The 23,047-nt window shown below is 23.5% G+C and overlaps 4 protein-coding genes across 4 annotated transcripts; all 4 read left to right on the top strand.

The window, feature by feature from the left end:
• The first annotated feature begins 636 nt into the window (after positions 1-636).
• Positions 637-2,126, top strand: LOC128953210 (uncharacterized). Its single transcript, XM_054298686.1, has 3 exons — positions 637-691; positions 800-856; positions 1,668-2,126. The coding sequence occupies exon 3, from the start codon at positions 1,700-1,702 to the stop codon at positions 2,090-2,092; it is 393 nt and encodes a 130-aa protein (XP_054154661.1). The 5' UTR covers positions 637-691; positions 800-856; positions 1,668-1,699; the 3' UTR covers positions 2,093-2,126.
• A 6,448-nt stretch (positions 2,127-8,574) lies between these two features.
• LOC128953205 (uncharacterized) lies at positions 8,575-10,296 on the top strand. Its single transcript, XM_054298680.1, has 2 exons — positions 8,575-8,910; positions 9,351-10,296. Exons 1-2 carry the CDS (start codon positions 8,856-8,858, stop codon positions 10,226-10,228), a joined length of 933 nt encoding a protein of 310 aa, XP_054154655.1. The 5' UTR covers positions 8,575-8,855; the 3' UTR covers positions 10,229-10,296.
• LOC128953124 (uncharacterized) lies at positions 10,237-11,010 on the top strand. The gene has a single exon (XM_054298599.1). The coding sequence runs from the start codon at positions 10,237-10,239 to the stop codon at positions 11,008-11,010; it is 774 nt and encodes a 257-aa protein (XP_054154574.1).
• LOC128953123 (uncharacterized) lies at positions 11,010-12,625 on the top strand. Its single transcript, XM_054298598.1, has 2 exons — positions 11,010-11,047; positions 11,134-12,625. Exons 1-2 carry the CDS (start codon positions 11,010-11,012, stop codon positions 12,368-12,370), a joined length of 1,275 nt encoding a protein of 424 aa, XP_054154573.1. The 3' UTR covers positions 12,371-12,625.
• Positions 12,626-23,047: the final 10,422 nt, after the last annotated feature.

The raw sequence follows: 23,047 nt of genomic DNA, 5'->3' as shown, positions 1-23,047 counted from the left end.
GAGAGAGAGAGAGAGAGAGAGAGAGAGAGAGAGAGAGAGAGAGAGTTTTCAAACGACTAGTTTTCAGACAACTTTTGCTTTCAATTACTTTTTCAACAGTAAATACAAACATATATTTATAGTAATATTATTATTATTATTAATACAAAAATCAAATATATATATATATATATATATTAATAAAAACAAAAATACCATTAAATATACGGATTATTATTATTACTTGTATATTGAAATAACATTGAAATCTTGATTATTCATACATTTTATTTATTTTTGTTATTATTATTTAGTATTTTTAAATTCATTATCGGTTTCATAATAAGTATTTATATATATATATATATATATATTATTAAATATATATAATAAAAGTATAAATACAGACAGTATTTCCCCGTTTTATTTGTGATCTCAAAAAAAATATTAACTACTATTTAGTTGTCATATGTTTTGTTTGAAAATATAAAACTATTATAAAACTTATATAAATATAAGTCATCTTTCATTTTAAAATAAAAGTTTGTCTTAAAAAATAAATCTTAATAATAATAATTACTAAAAAATCTAAATAATAATTAAATATTCATAATTTAAATCTAAAATATTTTTTTTTAAGAAAATATGAATAAATTATTTATAATTAAATCATTGTTGTTTACATTGGTGTTTATCGTATCACTAGCTATTGGTATGTAATTTATAAATTATAATTAATTAATTATGTTTTGTTTTGTTGTCAATTAATTAAAAAATATATATAAAAAATTAAAAATATTTTTAATTTTTTAATTTGAAGGCCAAGAGCTTGAAGATGATGTTGAATTGGTGCCAGCGATCAATACATCACCAAAAGGTATATAAATATATATATATATATATATAAATATTATTATTATTATTATGTAATTTAATAGGAAAATAATAGATGATTAAAAAAATTAACAAAAATTATATAATCATATCACACACACACACACACATAGTCATAGAAATTTGTAAAACAATATTATTATTATTAATATTATATAACTTTCTATAAATAACTTTATTATTTAATTTAWTATTTTTWAAAAATTTATATATAATTTATRTGACTTTATGTGAAAAAATGAGACTATCTCTCTCTCTCTCTCTCTCTCTCTCTCTCTCTCTCTCTCTATATATATATATATATATATATATATATATATTATTATTATTTTGTAATTTAATAGGAAAATAATAGATGATTTAAAAAAAATTAACAAAAATTATATAATCATATCACACACACACACACATAGTCATAGAAATTTGTAAAACAATATTATTATTAATATTATATAACTTTCTATAAATAACTTATTATTTAATTTATTATTTTGAAAATTTATAGAAATATTATATATATATATATATATTTAATAGTATATATATATATTTATTAATATATTTAATAGTATATATAAATATATTAATATATTTAATAGTAAACTAAAAATAATTTTAATAAAAAAACAATTAATAAATAAACATAAAAAATTACCATGCTAAATATCCACAAAAAAAAAATCTACAATCTATAATACAAAACAACAAAAATTACATTAAAAAAAACTATAAACTATATGTTATGCCTAACCCTACATAACTAACCATCTATACTACCTATCATTATCAATTAGGCAGCTCAGGTAGTCTACCAGATCTCCATCCAATGATACCGTCCATCAACTTTAACTTAGGCAACGACACGATGCAAGTATTTCGTACACTACGGGATCGGATCAGCTCCGGGTGGCAACAAATGCGAGTCCATTTACAGGACCGATGGCAACGATCCATTGAGAAACTTCAGCGGAAAGCCGTCGAATCGTTGGATCGGTTGAACCGATATGTCGGGGACCGTATTGACCGATCCCAGGATGAGTCGACCAAACAATATCTCAGACAATTGCAGACTAGTATCCAACAGATTACCGATGCTCTCCGWAATCTGGTCACTAGTGTTGAGCGGAAACCGGGAACCAYTGGCAGCGGTTCGGGTAGTGATAATAAGCCAGAGATTCAACCCGAGTATACGGTCGATGCCCGTAATGATGGCCAATAATAATACATATTTTTTGTGTGTGTGTGTGTGTGTGTGTGTGTGTGTGTGTGTGTGTAATATACAGTATATATACAGTACTTTTTTTGATAGTAATATCGTTTAATTAATTATTTTATCATTTACTATAAGATTATATAATTTTTTCAAATTATTACATATCTATTGAAACAAAAAATTAAATAAATATTAATACTAATAATTAAAATCTCATAATTTTTTAAAACTTAATAAAAGTGTTTTTATTAAAAAATATTTATATTTAATAAGTGTGTAATTTATGGTTTAATATTATTAAATATTTTATTTTGATTAAAAATTGTTTTAAAATTTAATTACAAAAATATTTTTAAAAACTCATAATAATTGTGGTTTATTTTTTTAAAAAAAATAATAATATTAAAACTCAAATTAATTATAAGTTTGATTTATATATAAATAAAAAATTTTAATTTTCAATATTAACATACAATACTAATATATTATATATATATATATATAAATATATTATAATTTAATAATAATAAATACTAATAATTACTTTTGGGCCAAAATAAAACAATAACTACACATATATTTAAATTAAATTATAATTTAATTTTATATATCATATTATTATTATTTCAAAAAAAAAATTAGCAAAAAATATAGTTTCTAGCCTTGAATTTATGTGTTTGTGTATTCAAAAATAATAATTAYTATTATATACACACATAATATACATAATAATAATAAATGATTTTTAATTTATATGTGTTGTTATTTTTACATTAATAATAAAAACTTTTACTATCAATAGTATTATAAATTTTTATTTTAGTAAAAACTTATGATAATATCTTAAGGCTATATTTATAACATTATATATATATATAAAATATTTTATAAATAAATAAATTGATTTTTAATAAATTTAGCAATACTAATAGTTATTATTATTATTATTATTATTATTATTATTATTATTATTATTATTATTATTATTATTATTATTATTATTATTATTATTATTATTATTATTATTATTATTATTATTATTATTATTATTATTATTATTATTATTATTATTATTATTATTATTATTATTATTATTATTATTATTATTATTATTATTATTATTATTATTATTATTATTATTATTATTATTATTATTATTATTATTATTATTATTATTATTATTATTATTATTATTATTATTATTATTATTATTATTATTATTATTATTATTATTATTATTATTATTATTATTATTATTATTATTATTATTATTATTATTATTATTATTATTATTATTATTATTATTATTTTTTTTTTTTTTTTTTTTTTTTTTTTTTTTTTTTTATATCASGGTTGTTCSGGTGTGATCACTGTTGTGTCGGCCAKTTTTGGTGGCAGAGACACGACTGGTTAGACTCAACTCAAGTCTAGTACTTTTCTTACTGTTCTACAACTCTGAAGTATCACTGCTTTTTGCATTTCATAGATCTTAGTTTTTCTGATTTCCAGTGATTCCAAACTTAGGGCCAGATTTTTCGGTATTACGGCCATTGATGACAGGATTATAGGTATGATTTCAACTTTCTTAATGCGCCACATCTTATTGATCTCATAGGCCAAGTCTGTATATTTTCGGCGTTTCTCACTATGCGTGTCCTGTAGTTTGTGTGTTAGTGGGACCGCTATGTCTATTATGTACGCCTTATCTTGATGTTTGTCTACTAGTACTATATCTGGGCGGTTGTGGGCCACAGTTTTATCTGTTCTTATTTCTTTATCCCAGTAGAGCTTGGCTCTGTTGCTTTCCATTACACTTTGTGGCTCGTATCTATAGTATGGTAATGGTTCTTTGATTAGTCCGAATCTTATTGCCAATTCCTGATGTATGATTTTGGCTACTTGGTTGTGACGGCTTAGGTACTCGGTGTTTGTGAGTACTTTACACCCATTTAGTATATGTTCTATTGTTTCGGACTCCATATGACACATCCTGCACTTGTCTGTTGGTATATTTAGCTTTTGGATGTATTTCTGATGGTTTCGTGTCGGAATCACTCGATCTTGTATTGCCATCATGAACCCCTCTGTCTCTCCATGAAGACCGGCGTACTTCAACCATTTTGTAGACATTTCTTCGTCTACGTGTGTTTGGTTGAGTTCTGCCCGGTATCTTCCGTGAAGTTCTTTTGAGGCCCATGTGTTAATCCTCTCTTTTTCATTTTGTATTTCTATTTGATGTTCATTATTGCTGAGATTTAGAGGTGTGTAGTTGTAATCGAGTGTTGATGTTATTTTGTGGAGCTCTGAGACATTGCATTTTTGTTGATGGTATTTTCTCAGCAATTCTCGCTGTTTGGCTTCAAGGCTTACAATGTTTAGTAACCCTCTACCCCCATGTTTTCTACTAACACATAGTCGTGCTACAGAACTTCTAGGGTGGTGTAGTCCAAACATTGTAAGTTGTCGCCTTATATGTCTTTCAATTGTCTCAAGTTCTGTTTTACTCCATTTTATTATTCCGAACGAGTATGTCAGTACAGGTATAGCCCAAGTGTTTATTGCTTTGAATTTGTTGTTTGAGTTTAGTTGAGATTTTAGTATTTTTATTATTCTTTGGTTTAATGTTTTCTTTATTTCTTCTTTAACTTCTGTCATTTTAGATTTATGCATTTGCTTAATTCCTAAGTACTTATATATATCTCCATTTTCTAGTGCCTTTATATATCCATTTTCAGTTTCGTATTGATTTCTTTCAGAATAGACTCCTCTTTTCAGTTTCATTATAGCACATTTATCTAATCCAAATTCCATATTTATATCATTGGAGAAAGTTTCTGTTGTTTTTAACATTGCATTTAAATCAGATTCTTTTTCGGCGTATAGTTTTAAGTCGTCCATATATAGTAGATGTGTTAGATTATATTTTGTATCACTTGATTTTAGATTTACGCCTTTTAGCTTTTTAAGTAGTGATGACAGTGGGTTTATGGCTAAGCAGAACCACAGAGGACTGAGTGAATCTCCTTGAAATATTCCTCTATTTATTTTGATTTCTGTACTTATTTTTGTTTCATTATTAGTATTGACACACAATTTAGTTTTCCATTTTTTCATCATATTTTCTAATGTGTTTATCAGTGTGTTGTCAATTTTATATAGTTTTAACACTCTTAATAACCATTTATGTGGGACTGAATCGAATGCTTTCTTATAGTCTATGTATGCCATTTCAAGATTTCTATGTTTTTGACGAGCTCTTATTGTTATAATATTGTCTATTGTTAATTGCTCTTTACAGCCCATTGAGTGTTTTATACAGCCTTTTTGTTCTTCAGCTATTATGTTGTTGTTACTTAAATGATTATATATTTTTGTTGATATTATGGATGTTAGGATTTTATACATTGTTGTTAGGCAAGTGATGGGTCTATATTTGCTGGGATCTGATGTATTTTCTGTTTTTGGGAGTAGATATGTTATTCCGGAAGTGAGGAAGTCATCGGTTTGTCCTGTTTTTATTATTTTATCCATTGCTATTGCCATTGGTTGATGTACTGTTGTAAAGTGTTTGTACCAGAAGTTTTGTATTTTGTCTTGTCCTGGGCTTTTCCAATTGTGGGATTTCTTGAGGGCTTCGGTTAAGTCATCTTTAATTATATTTACTGAAGTCATAGGTGGTATTTCTTTATTTTCATCTTCAATATCATTTATCCAATTAGATTCTTTATATTCCTTTGGGTTGCTCCAGATTTCTTTCCAGTAGTTTTCTATTTCATCTATTTGTGGTGTATGGTTAATATTGCTTGAATTTATTTTGTTTTGATTTCTATAGAACATTTTTTCGTTATTATAGAACATTGTATTTTGCTTTCGTCTTTCGCTTTGTTGTTTATATCTTCTGATTCTTTGTGATAGTGCTTGAACTGTTTGTTTTAATGTGTCGTTGTAATTCCGGATAATAGCTTCAAATTCAGGTTTTCCAGGTTTTGTCTGTAATAATCGGTATATATCTTTTAATGATTGGTTAAGTCTTTTTGATTTGTTTCCATTTAACACTTGCGTTATTCTTCCTATTACTTGTCTTTTCCCTTCTATACGTGTCTCTATTCGCTTTTGCCATTTAGGTATTATATTTTCTTGATTTAGTTTTGTAGTTGACATGTGTTGTATTTTGTAGCCTAAGAGTCTCGATACTGCTACTGCTGCACAGTATGTTATTGTATTAATTGTGCTCAACGACATGTTATCTTCGATGTAATCTTTAAGTATATCATTAATTGTTATTATTGTAGATCTTGTTTTTACGCCACTTTTTATTTTTGGTAACTTAGGTCTGAGTTCTATTTCAAAGTCTTTATATTGTTCTAAAGAAGTTTTTAGTTCATTTTCTGCTGTTATTCTATTTATTTCATCATTTGTATTGATTCTGTTATCTGTTGTTGTAGGTGTCTCTTCCATTTCTGGCACTACTTCTACTGTGGTATTTAATTCAGTTGTTTCATTTAATGATAGTTCATGTGCCACTTGCTGTTTGATTTCTTGTAATTCTATTGGGGATATTTTATTATTCTTTGCTAAGAATCGCCGCTGGTCTGCAATCCTTTGTTCCGTTACATTTAGTTCTGGATATTTCTGTTTGAATGCTAAGTAAATTTGGTTTCTGTAATCAGTCATATTTGTTTCGAGTCGAGTTGATCTGTAGTATTCGCGCATTATCAAGGTATTCATCTCATGTGTCCATTTCATGCGCTTTTGCGATTTTTCAACCAAATTGGTCAGTTGTCGCTGAGAACCAGCTTGAACTGAAACATTTTGGAGGTTAGTCTGATTTTGTTGACTAGTCTGCGGTCGCATTACATCACAGCTTTGCCCGCATAGCACATCACTGCGTGGGATATGATGCATACTTAACGAACTGCAGTCAATGCCTACCTGCTGAACGCGGGATTTATTTGAGAGGGTACCTCCCGAACACCCCCCGTTATTCCTTCGACTACGTGTAATCATAATTATATATATATTTGTTTTTGGCCTTTTTACGGGGTCCCAGTCCCTAGAATAAGCTCAACACTAACATGTGTCTATTGCCACCCATTTCTCACCACTAACATGTGTTTGTTGAAATAGGATTTTTTATTTTTTGAAACAAAAGTGGCCATTGCGTGTGAGGACGAGTAACTACTCGAAGGGTGAAGAGACATCCTTGCGGACGTCTCTTCGGGGTGGGGGCACCTTTTTACTGGCACCCCCGGGTGGGGGCATTGCGGGTATATGGGTACCGATACCGAAGTACCGATACCCGGGGTCGGGCAGAAACTCGTCCTCACTTAGCACCCCGCTTTCCCCATACTACTTAAGTTGGCCGTCCTAAACAGCGTTGGTTGGGCAGGGACGGGAAGCACAGTTAAAACAATTTTTTTTCTCAGAAAAATTGCTTTACCACATCGGGGCTCGAACTATAGATCTTACTCTCCATTACACTACATAGCCCTACACACTAACCACTACACCACTGTGCCTCCTTTATTATTATTATTATTATTATTATTATTATTATTATTATTATTATTATTATTATTATTATTATTATTATTATTATTTAGCATAAAATAGATAAATAGATAAATAATTTTTCTAATAAAAACTAAAAATCAAATAATATTTCTCAACAAAAAAATAACAAATAAATTATTAATAAATATTTATAAACAAAAAATAAATATTAATAATTAATCTAATTTATCATTTTATTTTTTGTTGGTGTCTAAAAACCTATAAATAAAATGTGTAATCAATTTGTTTTTTTTCGTAAAAAATTAGTAATAATAAATATTTTATTTTCCCCATAAAAATTTTTATAAGTATTGCACATAAATATACTGTATATATGATTAATAATTTAATTTTCTAATAAAATTAAGGGGGATTACCTCATTGTCTACCTGTCCCATTGTGCTATTGTTTTTAATAACAGTGGTAATACCAGTGCCCAATAACAGGTGTATATATACTATACATTAAATATATATACAGTAAATATATTATTACTAAAAAAAATATATTTCCAATAATAATTGCTTATATCATTACTTATCATTAAAATCATTAGAAAAAATATTATTATTATTATTATTATTAGCAAAAAACATCATCATATCATCCATTAATTAAATTACTAATAATAATAATATTGTATATCAAGTAACCAACAAAAACTAAAATTAAATAAAATCTTTTATATAAAAAACAAAACAAAAAACACATTAAAAATAAACTTTCATTTAATATATTATATATATATATATATATATATATATATTATGCGCTGTTTATTATTATTGGCTGAAAAATAATTGTTACTTTCAAAACACACAAAAATTATTTATCCAAAAAAATAAAACATTTTTATTATATATATATATATATAATATCATAAAGTATTTATTGACTAATAATACTAATGATAATAATGATAATGATTTCAAAAGTTATCCTTTAATAAAAAAATAATAAATTTCCAGTAATTTTTAAAATTTTAATAGTATTATCAATAGATCTCATCATTTAAATCTCAACTTATTATTAAATGATTTAAAAAATTATAGTCAAAAAAATTAAATATTTTTTTCAACTATTATTATTATTTAATATAACAAAGTGAAAGTAAATGTAGAAATAATTGTTATATTATTGTTATTTAAAAAAAATTATTTTTTTTTAAACTAAATCAATGAAATTATAAGTTATATAATAATTTATAATAATAATAATGAAGTGGATAACAATTTTATTAATATTTGTAACGCTATTTGTCTACATATTATGTAAGTTATTATAATTATTATTATTTATAATTAAATCAATCAATTATATTATATGTCATTTATAAATATATTTATAATTAATATTTTTTAAAAATTTAACTAAAAAATATATGTAATTATATAATCATTGATTAATAATTTTATTTAATTTTAACTAAATATACTGTACTATAAATTATCAATTATAYTGTACAAAAAAATCTAATAATTAATTAATTATAATTAACTAAATAATATAAAAATACAATTTTTATTCATATTTTAGAAAATTATTAATTATTTTTTTAAAAAATATTTGTTTTCTTAAAATATTTATTTAGTTTAAAATAATATAAAAAATACAATTATTAGTTAATTATTATTTTTTTAAATAAATATTTTATTTAAAATATTTTTTTAGTTTAAAATAATTAAAAATCATTTTTTATTTCATTGTTTAGGTGCACCTCAAAGATCCCGTTCCCGTGTCGACTATAGCGATGATGATAAGGATAATGATGATGAAGGACAGGGAGATAATGATAAAAAAGATGACAAACCAGAGGACAAATCTAACAAATGTGACAATAGTTCGCCGTTTCCTAAACCGAAACCTAAATCCAAACCTAAGTCGACGCCCAGTAAACCAAATAAAAATAATAAAATGAAAGACCAGTCGACTCCTGAACCCGGAGATGATGCAGAGGACAGGCCTACTGATAGGCCATCGCCAGATGATAACGACGACAACAATAAACAACCGGATGAACAACCAGATGATGGAAAGCCTACTAATGATGATGAGGACAGTCCTACTAATGATGAGGACAGTCCTATTAGTAATGAGAGCGACAACGACAACAGTGAGGAGGACTGGCCGGACGATAACCAGGAGACACCTGAGCCCGAGTTAGAACAGCCGGCAAAACCGCGACCACAAAAACCGGAGTCACCGAAGGACAAGAAGAAACCGAAACCTAAACAACCGAAGTCACCGAAGAAGAAGAATACTGACGACGACAAAGAGGATGAGGAGGACAAGGATAAGGACGAGTCGTCGACACCTAAACCTAAAAGTAAGCCCAAATCATCGCCAAAACCAGGAAAACCAGCTAAAAATGATGACAATAAACCAGAAGATGACGACAATAAGCCAGAAGATGACGACAATAAGCCAGAAGATGACGACAACAAACCAGAAGATGACGATAAACCAGAAGAAGATGAGCCGTCGTCGTCGCCAAAACCGAAACCTAAACCAAAACTGAATCCTCGATCGCAGACTAAACCGAAACCGAAAGCCAAACCTAAGCCAAAACCAAGCGATGACAAACAATAAACCARAAGATGACGACAACAAACCAGAAGATGATAACAACAATAAACCAGAAGATGATAGCAACAAACCAGAGGAAGACTGGCCTACCGATGATGAACAACAGCAACAGCCGTCAACTCCAGAACCTGATGCCAAACCWCAACCGAAACAAAAACCGAAACAAAAACCTAAACCKMAATCGCCATCAGATGACGACAMCGACGACGACAGTGGCAAACCTGATGCTGAAGATCCTGAAGATCCTGAAGATCCTGAAGATAGCGGCGACAATAATAAGCCACAGAAACCTAAGAAATCGYCGCCAAAAAAAAYCCAAAGAAGACGACGACAACAACARCAGCAGTCCTGAAGAACCAAAAGAAGAAGAWCCAGATAAACAACAACAACAGCCTAAACCTAAACAACAAAAACCCAAACCTAAACCWAAACCAAAGCCMAATTCAGATGAAGATGAAGAACAGCCAGAAGACGATAGCGATGACGACAACAATAGTAAACCCCCACCGAAACAACCAACAAAAAAGTCACCGAAAAAACCTAAACAACAACCAAAACAGCCATCAGATAGTGATGACAACAACAAACCAGACAATGATAACAACAACGACAACAAACCAGACGATGAAGAAGAAGAAGAAAAAGAGCCCAAAGAAGATGAACCGAAACCACCTAAACAACAGAAACCAAAGGGAAAGCCTAATAATAATAATAATAAGCCAAAGCCTGGACAGCCTGAAGAACCTAAACCAGATGATGCCGATGATGATGATGGTGGACGRTGATGACGACGACGACAATAAGCAGCCACCAAAACCATCGGCMAATAAACCGCCGAAAAACAAGAATAAACCGAAGAAACCGCAACCAAACGACTATAAYAAACAACCGCCAGATAATGACAATAGCGAAGAACCGGAAGAAGATAAGGATCAGCCAACAGATGAYGATGAAAARGACGACCAAACCGATGGACARCCTAAACAACCGCCAAAAAACAAACCGCAAAAACCAAAACCTAAACCTAAACGCCAGCCYAAAGAACCTGAAGAAGATGATGAAGAACCTGAAAAACCTGATGATAATGAGGAACAACCAGACACTGGTGATGATGACACTGACCAACAGCCGCCTAAACAACAGAAACCAAAACCAAAACAACAAAAACCTAAACCAAAACAACAGAAACCTAAACCAAAGCCTAAACCMAAACAACCGGATGATAAYGAAAARCCTGATGACGAAGAAGAAGCAGCAGATGAAGAACCGGAACAACCAGAAGATGGTAAGCCAGACGATGAGGAAAAGCCGCCAAAGAAACCATCAAAACAACCGCARCGAAAGTCRCMGAAGAAAAAGCCTACTAAACAGCCACAAGAAGACGATGGCAACGATGGCAACAACGACGAAGASAATGAAGAGCCGGACAAACCAGAAGAAGAACAACCGGATGACGACAATGACGAAGAAAATCCAAAACCCAAACCTAAACCGCGAAAAGCGGACAAAAAACCGAAACCGAAGAAAAAACCGTCCGCTAAACCAAAACCGGATGACGACAATGACACCAACGGTGACGACGACGATATGGAACGGGAGGAACATCCGGACGATAACAGTACCGAACAACCCGATAGTGATCAACAACCTCCCGGTGCCTCAAGCAGCCCGAAACCGCCGGTAACCGTAATCATACAGAAAGTACCCGTCTATCCGCCCGGTTGTATACCGATTAGGCCATCAACTTTGCCGGTAACACCGTTTGGTCGACCACCATCGGGTGGCCAACCGCCGCTGTCACCCTATCCTACTACAACCATAACACGCCGTATTTAYCCGCAACCATCATTCACTATACCCAGGCCATCGACAACCTACCCGTTTCGCCGGGAATACATTATACCATTAGTACCGCCCGGCGGTGTCGACCCGCTGGCCCAGTGGTCGAAACCACAGCGTTTGCGTCAACTAATGCAAGATATGATAACCTTGGAAATGGATCGGTTCGGCAAAATGTTTACCAAACTAAGGAYTCAACACCCGACGATAGTACCGATCGGTCGGCTATGGATCAAGTGCTGGCCGGTTGTCAACATTTTCAGACAGTACTCAACAATAATCGGTTATTTGATTTCAAAGAGTTGATGAAAGATTCGTTTAGACCGTCGTCACCGACTGATGATAGTCCCGGTGCTRGTGCTGTGGACAACCTCCCAGTGCTGGACAACCAGACAATGTAGACAATGGCCCCGGAAATGGTGGACCTATTTATAGTATTTCACGTTTGATTAGGATTTAAGTGATTTAAGGATTTTTTTTTAATTATTATTAATTGTAATGATATTTGATTTTAATTGATTGAAAAAAAAAGTTTTGTTTTTTTTTGTATTTTTTGTTTGTTTGGGTTTTTTTTCAAAAAAAAAATATTTTAATTTAATAAATATTTTAATTATTTTTTTGTATTTTTCTGAATATTGATATTAATTAATTAATTAATTAAAATATTTTTGTGTGGTTTAAAAAAAAACAATTGTATTTAATTAATATTATTAATATTTTAGTTTATAATTCAATAAAAACTTATTATTTTTTTGTTGTTGMTATTTTTTAGAAAAATAATTTTTTATATTAAATAACAACTTTAAACTTTAATTTTTGTTATAAAAAAACATAAAATATTAAATACATTCAAAAATAAACATTTTATTACAATTGATTTTAATTAATTAATATTTTTTAAAATAAATATAATTCGTAATAACATTTAAATTTATAATAATAATAATAATAAACATAAATCTAATATAATTATCTATATATTGACATTTATTTTTTTAATTAAAATATTTTTTTATATGTATAATACAAAAATACATTATAATACAATTAATTATCAAATTAATTATTTATATTATATTAAAAATCTAAACATACAATAAAAGCTCTAAGCAGCGGCAGCCCTAGCCCTGGCAGCCCTGGCCCKGGCTGCCCGTGCCCGGCCTCGGGCCCTGAAATCGGGTCGGGCAGCTCTGGCCCGATCGATATCGGCCGGTCCCAGAAACTGGGCRTTCATATCGCCTATACGTTCATTTAGATAGTAAAACATTTCCGACGCATCACACGGTATGGCATCGTCATCGTGTCTGTCAATTATTTTAAGGAGGGGTGGGGTGGGGGTGTTAAAAGGGGGGKGGCACAAKTAAAAAATAAATATATAAGCATGATAGTATTTTATTAGTTATTTTTTTAGAAATAAAATTAAATAAAATTAAATAAATAGTTTTAGATTGGTTTAATTATTGTATTATTAAAAAATATTTATTTAGCTAGCATATTTTGTTTTTTTAGATTTTTTAAATTTTAGATGGGTGTTTAATTATTGTATTAATTATTGATTTTTTTTTATTTAGCTAGCATATTTTGTTTTCAAAAAAATTAAATAAAATTAAATAACTAGTTTTAGATTGGTTTAATTATTGTATTATTTTTAATTATATTTTATTTAGCTAGCATATTTTTTTATAAATATAATTATTTATATATATTTTTGCATTTTGAAAATTATTTTATTGACTGTTTATAATTTTTTGTTGTTGATTAATTAAATAAGTAAACTAGTTACATTATTATTTTATTTATTTTTTTAAATTAAATTTAAATGAATAAAAATTGMATTAAAAAAACTATTATCATATATAAATTAAAATCTYATTCAAATAGTAATATATATTTAAATTTATTTTTTATTTTAAAAATAAYAAAMAAAWAAAGTAATAATTATACTTAATAGCTATTTAATTAAGATTTAAAAGTTTTTTTATAAACCACTTAAATATATATATATATTTTTATTTATTAAAAAATAAAATTACTATTTAGCTAACTATTAAACAATTATATATAGATATAATCATAATTAATCTAGTTAATTTTACATGTAAATATTGTTTTTTTTTAATTTTGTGTTTCAATTAACTAAATATATATATATTTTTAAATATTATATTAACCACTTGTTAAAACTAACCAGTATTTAAAAATAAAAATAAATAAACAATACATTAATTATTATATCATAACATTACTATATATCTCATAGACATTAACATASATATATAAAAAACTTAACATATAATTAGTTTTCAACAAAAAATAAATAAATAATTAAAATAAAAAAAATAGATAATTAATGTCATATCAATTAAACTATCATTTATATTAAAATTTTTGTTTCAAAAACATTAATTATTGATATAACAAACATTTATTATTGTTTTTTTTTTGTTAAATATATAAATTATATTTTACAGTAATATACTGTATATATACAATACATGATATAATTTTACAATTTTATCATTATAATAATAATAATAATAATATTACCCTGATAAACTTACTTGCAAACCAATGATGATTGATCAAATACAGTTTTATTGCCGCAAACAAATGTTTCATGTAATTGATGCTAGATAAATTTTTTWAAAAAAATTATTAAAAAATTAAAAAAAAATTATATAAATATAATATTCAAGTTTTTAATWWTTAWTTTGTAATTAATTAATTAATTATAATTAAAATTAATTTTYCATACTTTAGATCCGCCAGCTTTATGATGCAATAAACAACGATGATAAATTTTGCAGCTAAAAAATAAATTATTTAAAAAAAATAAATTAATTAACAATTATTATCATCATCATAATATATATATATATAAAATATTAATAAAATTAATAAAATTTTAAATATATATATATATATATATATAGTAAAAATAAACTATTTATAGTCTTTAATTTTTTTTTTAAATTTTATTTTATTAATAAATAATATATAAATATATGAAAATTATTGTTGTTTTTTTCATGTAAAAAAAATAAATCGTGATAAATTAAAAATATTTTTTTTTTAAATTTATTGTTGTTGTTGATGATGCTTATAATAACTTTATAATAAATAATCAATTGGCAAAAAAATTAAAAAAAAACAATTAATAATATATTAATAATGAAAATTTAAGTAGTTTATAATATGATTGATTAAAAAAAATTTTAAAAAAATATTATTTAATASTAAATATTAAAAAACAATAAATAATAAAAAGTCAACGACTTATTGTATACATTAATAATATAAAATAAAATACAATATAATGAATCATTTGATGGATATTTATATATATAWATAATATTTATTATTATTATTTTAGTTTATTTTCAACAATTTTATTATAGGATTTTTCTCACACATCAAAATAAATAAACACAAAAAAATAAATAAATAAATATTTTTATGWTATGATTTGCATGTTATATAATACATGTATTGAATAACATATTATATATTAAGTATATTGTAATTGTAGGCACAGGTAGTTGCTGTAAATGCTATATCCGATACATACCTTTCCACTTATGGATAACGGATTAAACAATGGATTTACATTAAAAGTATTGTTAAGTACCAGTATATACAGTATATACTGTATATTTATATACAGCATAATCTCTATGTCCTAAATACAGCATATATACAGTATATATATATATATATATATATATATATATATATATATATATATATATATATATATATATATATATATATTATATATGTATGTATATAAATAAATATCACGTATTTGATTATCAATTTATTATTATTATTAAATAATTTTATTATTGTTTAATATGGTCTTATTTTCTATTATTAAATTATATATATATATTTACATAATGTTTAMTATATATATATATATTTAAATTATAAACACTTAATATATCTAAATAAAACTTGAGAATTATTTTTACTGTATTATTATTAAAAATATATAAATAAAACAAAATTATTATAAATTGGTTGTGTATTTGTGTGCAAAATACTAATTAAAATAATACATATTATTAATATTGAAAATAATTTTTAATAACACCACAAAAATTTTTAAACTAATTATTCAAAAAATATTTAAACTTAAAACATTAATTATATTATTTTATATATCTATTATAACAATGTATTAGTTATTTTATTATTATTACTATATTATAGATAAAAAAAAATTAATCACTTATTTTTTGAAAAAAATTAATTTGAATGAACTAATTGATTAAAAAAAATCAATTAAGATTTTACGATAATTTATTTGAATTGAAATTATTTTTGTTTGTTTTGTTAATTTTTTGATTTTTATTACACATAGACACACACACAATAAATAATTACAATTAATTATATTATATATAAAAAATATTTAAATTAATTTCACTTTTCAATAAATATACAATAATATACATACATGTAATTATTTATTTATTTTTTTTATAAAAATCAATATTTATTTAAATATATTATAATTATTTAAAAATCATTCAATACAATCGTAAAAAATATATTGAAAAACTATTAAATTTATTATTATTATTATTATTGTTGCACTGGTATTATTRATTTATAACAYAAAAAATTAATACCAGCACTAGTAGGTCARCACTAATAGGTAATGTAGTCTACCTTTAAAATAATAATAATAATAATTTACATCCCAGTCCTCTCTATTCAAATTATAGTTAGCATTGACTGTATATGAGGGCAAAATTATTATTACTAAAAACTAAAAACTTTTAGTTTTTAGTTTTTTTAAATATTTTTTTCCATAATAATAATTATTAATAATTATATACATAATATATATATATATATATATATATATATATATATATATATATATATATATATATATATATATATATATATATATATTTGACGACAAAAATAAAAAAAACAAAATAATAATAATTTTTAAAGATTTTATATAATTAACAAATAATAATAATACATGTCTGGCAATAATATAATTAAAACTATATATTTTAATTGTATATATTTATTATGAAAAAATTATATATATATTAATATATATATATATATAACATATAATTGTTATTTAGCCAAAAAAAACAACAAAAATAATATTATTTTGCAGTATATTATTATTATTATTATTATTATATTTAATATTATAATAATACAGTATAGTATATAATATCAAAAAAAATAATATTTTACATATAATATAATTTATTTATTTATATTAATAGTTATACGATTTTTTCCGGTTTCTCAGATATCATAAAAAATATATTATTGAAATTTTATAAGTTATTTGTCAATAATACCMATAACAACAACAACAAAACAACAATAAAATTTTATTATTATTATTGATAACACTGTTTAGCAAATATGCYAATAATMATAATAATAATATATTTTATTATATATATATATATATATTTAAAAAAGTTATTTTATATTATACAACCTAAACATTTGCATTTATAATTTATTATAYAATATTTAACAGTTTTTTTTATATTTTAAAATGTGTTTAAATAAAAACATCAAATATTTGTTATATCAAAATATATTTACAGTAATATATWTATATATATAAACTGTATATAAATTTATTGCCGTATAATCAGGAACTCCTGTATATATATATGTTGTCAATAAATATCCACAAAAAAATCAAATCAAAAGTGAAAACACTGATAGATATATTGTAATAATTATAATAATAAATTTGTTAAAAATAATTTTTAATTGAGTTGTTTTTTATTGTTGAAAAAATAAATAAATAATTTTTTTTTTGATAATTCATACAATATTTATATATTTATATAATATTATAAATTTGTTTTGTTTTTTTTTGAAAATATATATTTTTTTCGGGGAAAACAAATAGTAATATAGAAATAAAATATTTTTTTTAGAAAATATTTTTAATTTTTAAAAAAAAATTTTTGTCAATCAATCAATTACTCACTCATTTTTGACGTCCGCATAATAGCCATCTCCCGGACACTTGAAGCTCATGTCGATAGGTTTGCCTAAAATTTCTTGGGCACCGGCAGGCAGATCATAGGCAGCCCTACGTGTCTAATAAAATAAAATAAAATTACTTATAATAACAAACAAAAATAAAATTATTTATGACAATAAATGAAAATTTTATTAATATATATATATATATATATATATATATATATAAATCAATTTTTTTTATCAAATCAACTACAAAATAAATAGCAATTAATATTTAATTAAAAATATAATATGATTTTATTTTATATAAATCATATAAATTAACCAGTATACTTTAGTTACTGTATATAAATTATAATATAGTAATTTAGATTTTATAAAATATTTTTTTTAAAAGTGTTAAAATCATTGTATTTTACTAAATTTAATTTTTTTTATTATTGTTAAAAATATATAGATATTTTATTTAATACAAAAAAAACATATATCTAAAAATTTATATCACATAATAGTTATATTAGTTATTATTATTATTTGAGATAATAAATAAAATCTTCAAAAAAAAATTTAATAAAATACCCGAATCTGATGACAATAATACAAATGTATTGATATTATGGACACTAATAATACGGAAAATATTAAATTATTTAAACTATTTCTATAATACATTGTTTAATATACAGTATATATATATTAATATTATATAAATATAGACATCGATTCAAAACAAAAAAATTAACTAAAAATAATACAATTAATTTAATTTAATAAAAATATAACATATGAAAAAAATCACACAAATAAAACATATCAATGAAAATWCAAAAATGATTTTAAAAATGAATTTTTTTAACCACTTATGATGTGAAAGAAAGAGAGAGATAGAGAGAAATAAGATTCACTTAAAAAAGATATTATTAAATGTTAGAAAAAAACATTTTATTTAATTTTTATTTTCACTGCAAATGATGTATGACTTATAATATGCGGGRAAAAAGTGTGTCAAACGGTATAATCAGGTCTACCGGTGCTCTCTCTCTCTCTCTCTTTCTCTCAGGTATTGGCTTTTTATATATRTATATGTATGAATGATGTGATGATTACCTACTATTTTATCCATTAGWGAGAGAGAGAGAGCACAGGTATCTCAAACACATASACAAACAAAATAAAAATAAATTTATATATATTTTTCTCACTCATTGAAAAAAAAGTGAAATCATTTTTTCAATTTAACAAATCCATAAAAATTATAATATAATATATTTATTATGTTTTTATAAATACAATTGAATTTATATATATATATATATTGTATAATATCATTATATTGTTAAATAATATAATAAAATTCAATACTAGAATTACTAATAATAATATGAATTAATAAATTATTAATAAGAAAATTATATTATTATTATTATTATTATATCAACTTTTTTCCACTTTTATCTCAATATAATTCAATTAAATSWAATTTGATTTAAAAATTRTTATATTTTTYCMCAATAATTGMCGATATTATTTGCAATATATTTAAATAATAATAATAATATTATTATTATTATTATTATTATTATTATTATAAATTATTTATTATATTATTTTAAAAATATTATATTGTGTAAATAAATTATTTTTTTAAAAATATATATATTTAATATTACAATTGTTTTTTCAATGATGATGATTAGTTAGTTATAAAATAGTAATCAACAACAATTTTTACTATATATTAAAAACAAAACTAAATAYTATTTATTGTAAAAAAACTAATTAATAATTATTTTTWTAAAAATATTAAATTATATATTTTTTTCATTTCAATTTGTMGTCCTAAATGAGTTTTTAATTATTATATTATTATTATTATTATAAATATGATTATTGTATAATCAATACATAGTATATAATCAACAAMAAAACAAAATTAAATATCTATTTGTAATCAATTAATAAACAATAGTTTAACTATTGGAAAACTTTTATTATTTATTATTTCAATATATATATATAATAAAAAATAAATTTAAAAAAWWTTTCCAATAGTTAAACTATTGTTTATTTTTTGATTACAAATAGATATTTAATTTTTTTKTTGATTACATACTAKGTATTGRTTATACAATATAATCATATTTATAATAATATTATAATAATAATAATAATTAGATATTTATTTTTGTTATTTWAATAAAAAACATATGTTTATAAATATGAGATAAAAATAATAKTTTTAAAGTTAAAAATTAATTGTRTTTTATTGTTTCTATATATATATAATGTTTTTAATTTATAAATTAATTATAATTAGTATAATTAATAATTACTTAAATATATATAAAAATTTATTTATTTTTAATAAAAATAGATATTKAAAAGCTATTATTAAAATATTTTTTAAAAAATATAGACTTGATAATTTTAAATATYAAAATTTATTTTTTACATTTAAATAAACAATTAGTTAAATATAWAAAAAAATTATTAAACTATAATTATATGCAATATTATTATTATTATATTACTATTTAATTAAATAACTAATAAATAATTACTTCTAAATAATTATGTACTAAATTTAATGTATTATTATTATTATTATTATTACTATTTATTAGATTTATATAAAAATTTAATAATTTTAATAATTTTATCACTAATAATARTTTAACATTAAATAACATTTAAAATAATTAATTAATTGTRAATAATTTATTATAAAATAAAATTATTTGTTTTTTTTAAATTTTTAAATGCTCATATTTATTGAATWAATAAAATAAAAATAATTTTACATTAAATAATAATAATAACTATAATTAAGTTAAWATTTAAGTTATTTAAAAAAWWAATTAATTAGTTAATAACAAATTAATWATAATATAAAGTAAAAAAAAAAACTTAACATTCAGTTAATTTTTAGAAAAAAATAAATTTGGAAAAATAAAAAATAATAATTATTTTTTTTATAAATAGATTCATAACATTGCCGTRTATATAGTGGGTGTGTGTGTGGGTGGGTGGGTGTGGRTCTACTGTTGTTTTTTATTAGTAAAATTATTGACAATTTGTTGGATATAATSGTTAAATTTGCCGACAAACTGGCCAACAGTTTCAAACAGTTGGGGATTTTCTGTACGCAAACGATCGGCCAATTGTTTKTACCGAACGATCAAAATGGCGTCCAATTTGACTGAAAAACCCGATAAAAACMKWTYKAAATTTCGGKGCATTTTTTTTGGGTCAATTGACCGGCAATATCGGCCGATAACGWGACCAACAGTTGGCCTAATTCGGCCGTATATACTGGTTGTCCCGTACGTTGTTGGCGCCACCATTAGTTAGCAGCGGTAGAAAATCGTGTTTAATTTCGCCGTCAATCTGACCAAACAAATGTTTGTTTTTTTTTTCAATTACTGTATAATAGTATTATATTAAATAAATTTTTTWAAAAATATTATTTCAAAACTAAATTATAAGAAAGTAAAAATATCTGTATTTTTTTAAATAGAAAATTAGAAAAAAAATCTAAAATAATTATTTTAAAAATATATTTGTATTAKTTTTAATACTAATACAAAWTTATTTTRTTTTATAATTAAGTAATATATTTATTGTTTTATTTAAATGTATTATCAATATAAATTAAATAATTATATTTATATTTTAKAAATTTAAATATATATTTAATTTGATAATTATTTTAGTTAAATAATAAAAACTTGTTTTAATATGTTTAATATATATATATATATTGTATAGTAGTATTTAATTGTCTATTAAATAAATTATAATAATATTTAGTAATARTATTAATTTTTTTTAATATAATTAATTAATTGTTATACTAGAATATTTTRTACATAAAAATATTATTTAATATTATACTATAAAACTATTAAACAACTTATTATAATATTAAATAGCAATATATATATATATATATATATATATATTGATATATATATATTAAAATAAATTAATAATAATAAATAATTTTTTTTGCTGTATCATAGAAAATACAAAAAAAACAGTTTTTATAACTAATTGATTTTTTTAGCAAATAATATAAATAATATAATTTTTATTCTAATCTATTATAAGTTATAAATCAAAGTTATTTTTAAAAACAAACAAATTAATAGATAATTTTTTTTAAAATTAATAATTTAATATAATTAAAAAAATAATAACTAAATATTTTTTTAGATAATAATAATAATATCATAATTTGTAAAAATAACAAAATATTACTAATATGTTAGAAAAATCATTATTTATTTTCATAATATTTTTATTAATTAGTTTTGTATTAATTATTTATTATAATCTATTATCAGTAAAACTAATAATATTATTATGGAAATCATATCAATTGGAAATACCGGTCCAATCGGTAAACAGTGGCCAAAAAACTACTACTACTACTACTACTACTGGCCATCAATTAGTGGTCGACAACAATCATCGGCGGCCGACAATCAAAATCATATCAGCCGATGATTTAGATTTATTAGAAAAATCCGTGAAATTTATTAACAAAACGTTTATATTTTACGAGGAAAACATGTTTGACGTACTGTTGGACGGTTTGGATGGGCTCCGGGAGTTCAGCGATCAGATGTCGATGCTATTGACTAGACTGAGGAGGACTAGTAGTAGTAGTAGTAGTAGTATTAGTGGTAGTGATAGTAGTGGTAGTGATAGTAGTAGTAGTGATAGTAGTAGTAGTAGTAGTAGTGATGACCACCCGATCCCAATGTCAACTGACCTGAGATTCAATCACTTGATTAGTATTATCGATGATATGATCCGAAAATGTGAGAAAATAATATCCATAGCATTGCCAGTTGTGGCCAAAAAAGATCCGGAATATTATCAAAGTATACTATTATTATTATTATTACTATTTATTTATATATATTATATTAATATATTTTTTAAAAATACTATTAAAAAATTAAAATTTATAAATATTTTTTT

This window comes from Oppia nitens, unplaced genomic scaffold (assembly GCF_028296485.1).
Source record: "Oppia nitens isolate AA-2021 unplaced genomic scaffold, nextdenovo-longstitch-racon4-pilon3 scaffold20_pilon_pilon_pilon, whole genome shotgun sequence".
In the NCBI taxonomy this organism is placed as follows: Eukaryota; Metazoa; Arthropoda; class Arachnida; order Sarcoptiformes; family Oppiidae; genus Oppia; species Oppia nitens.
Note: the sequence above shows the minus strand (reverse complement) of the source record. Positions and strands in the feature narration are given on the sequence as shown.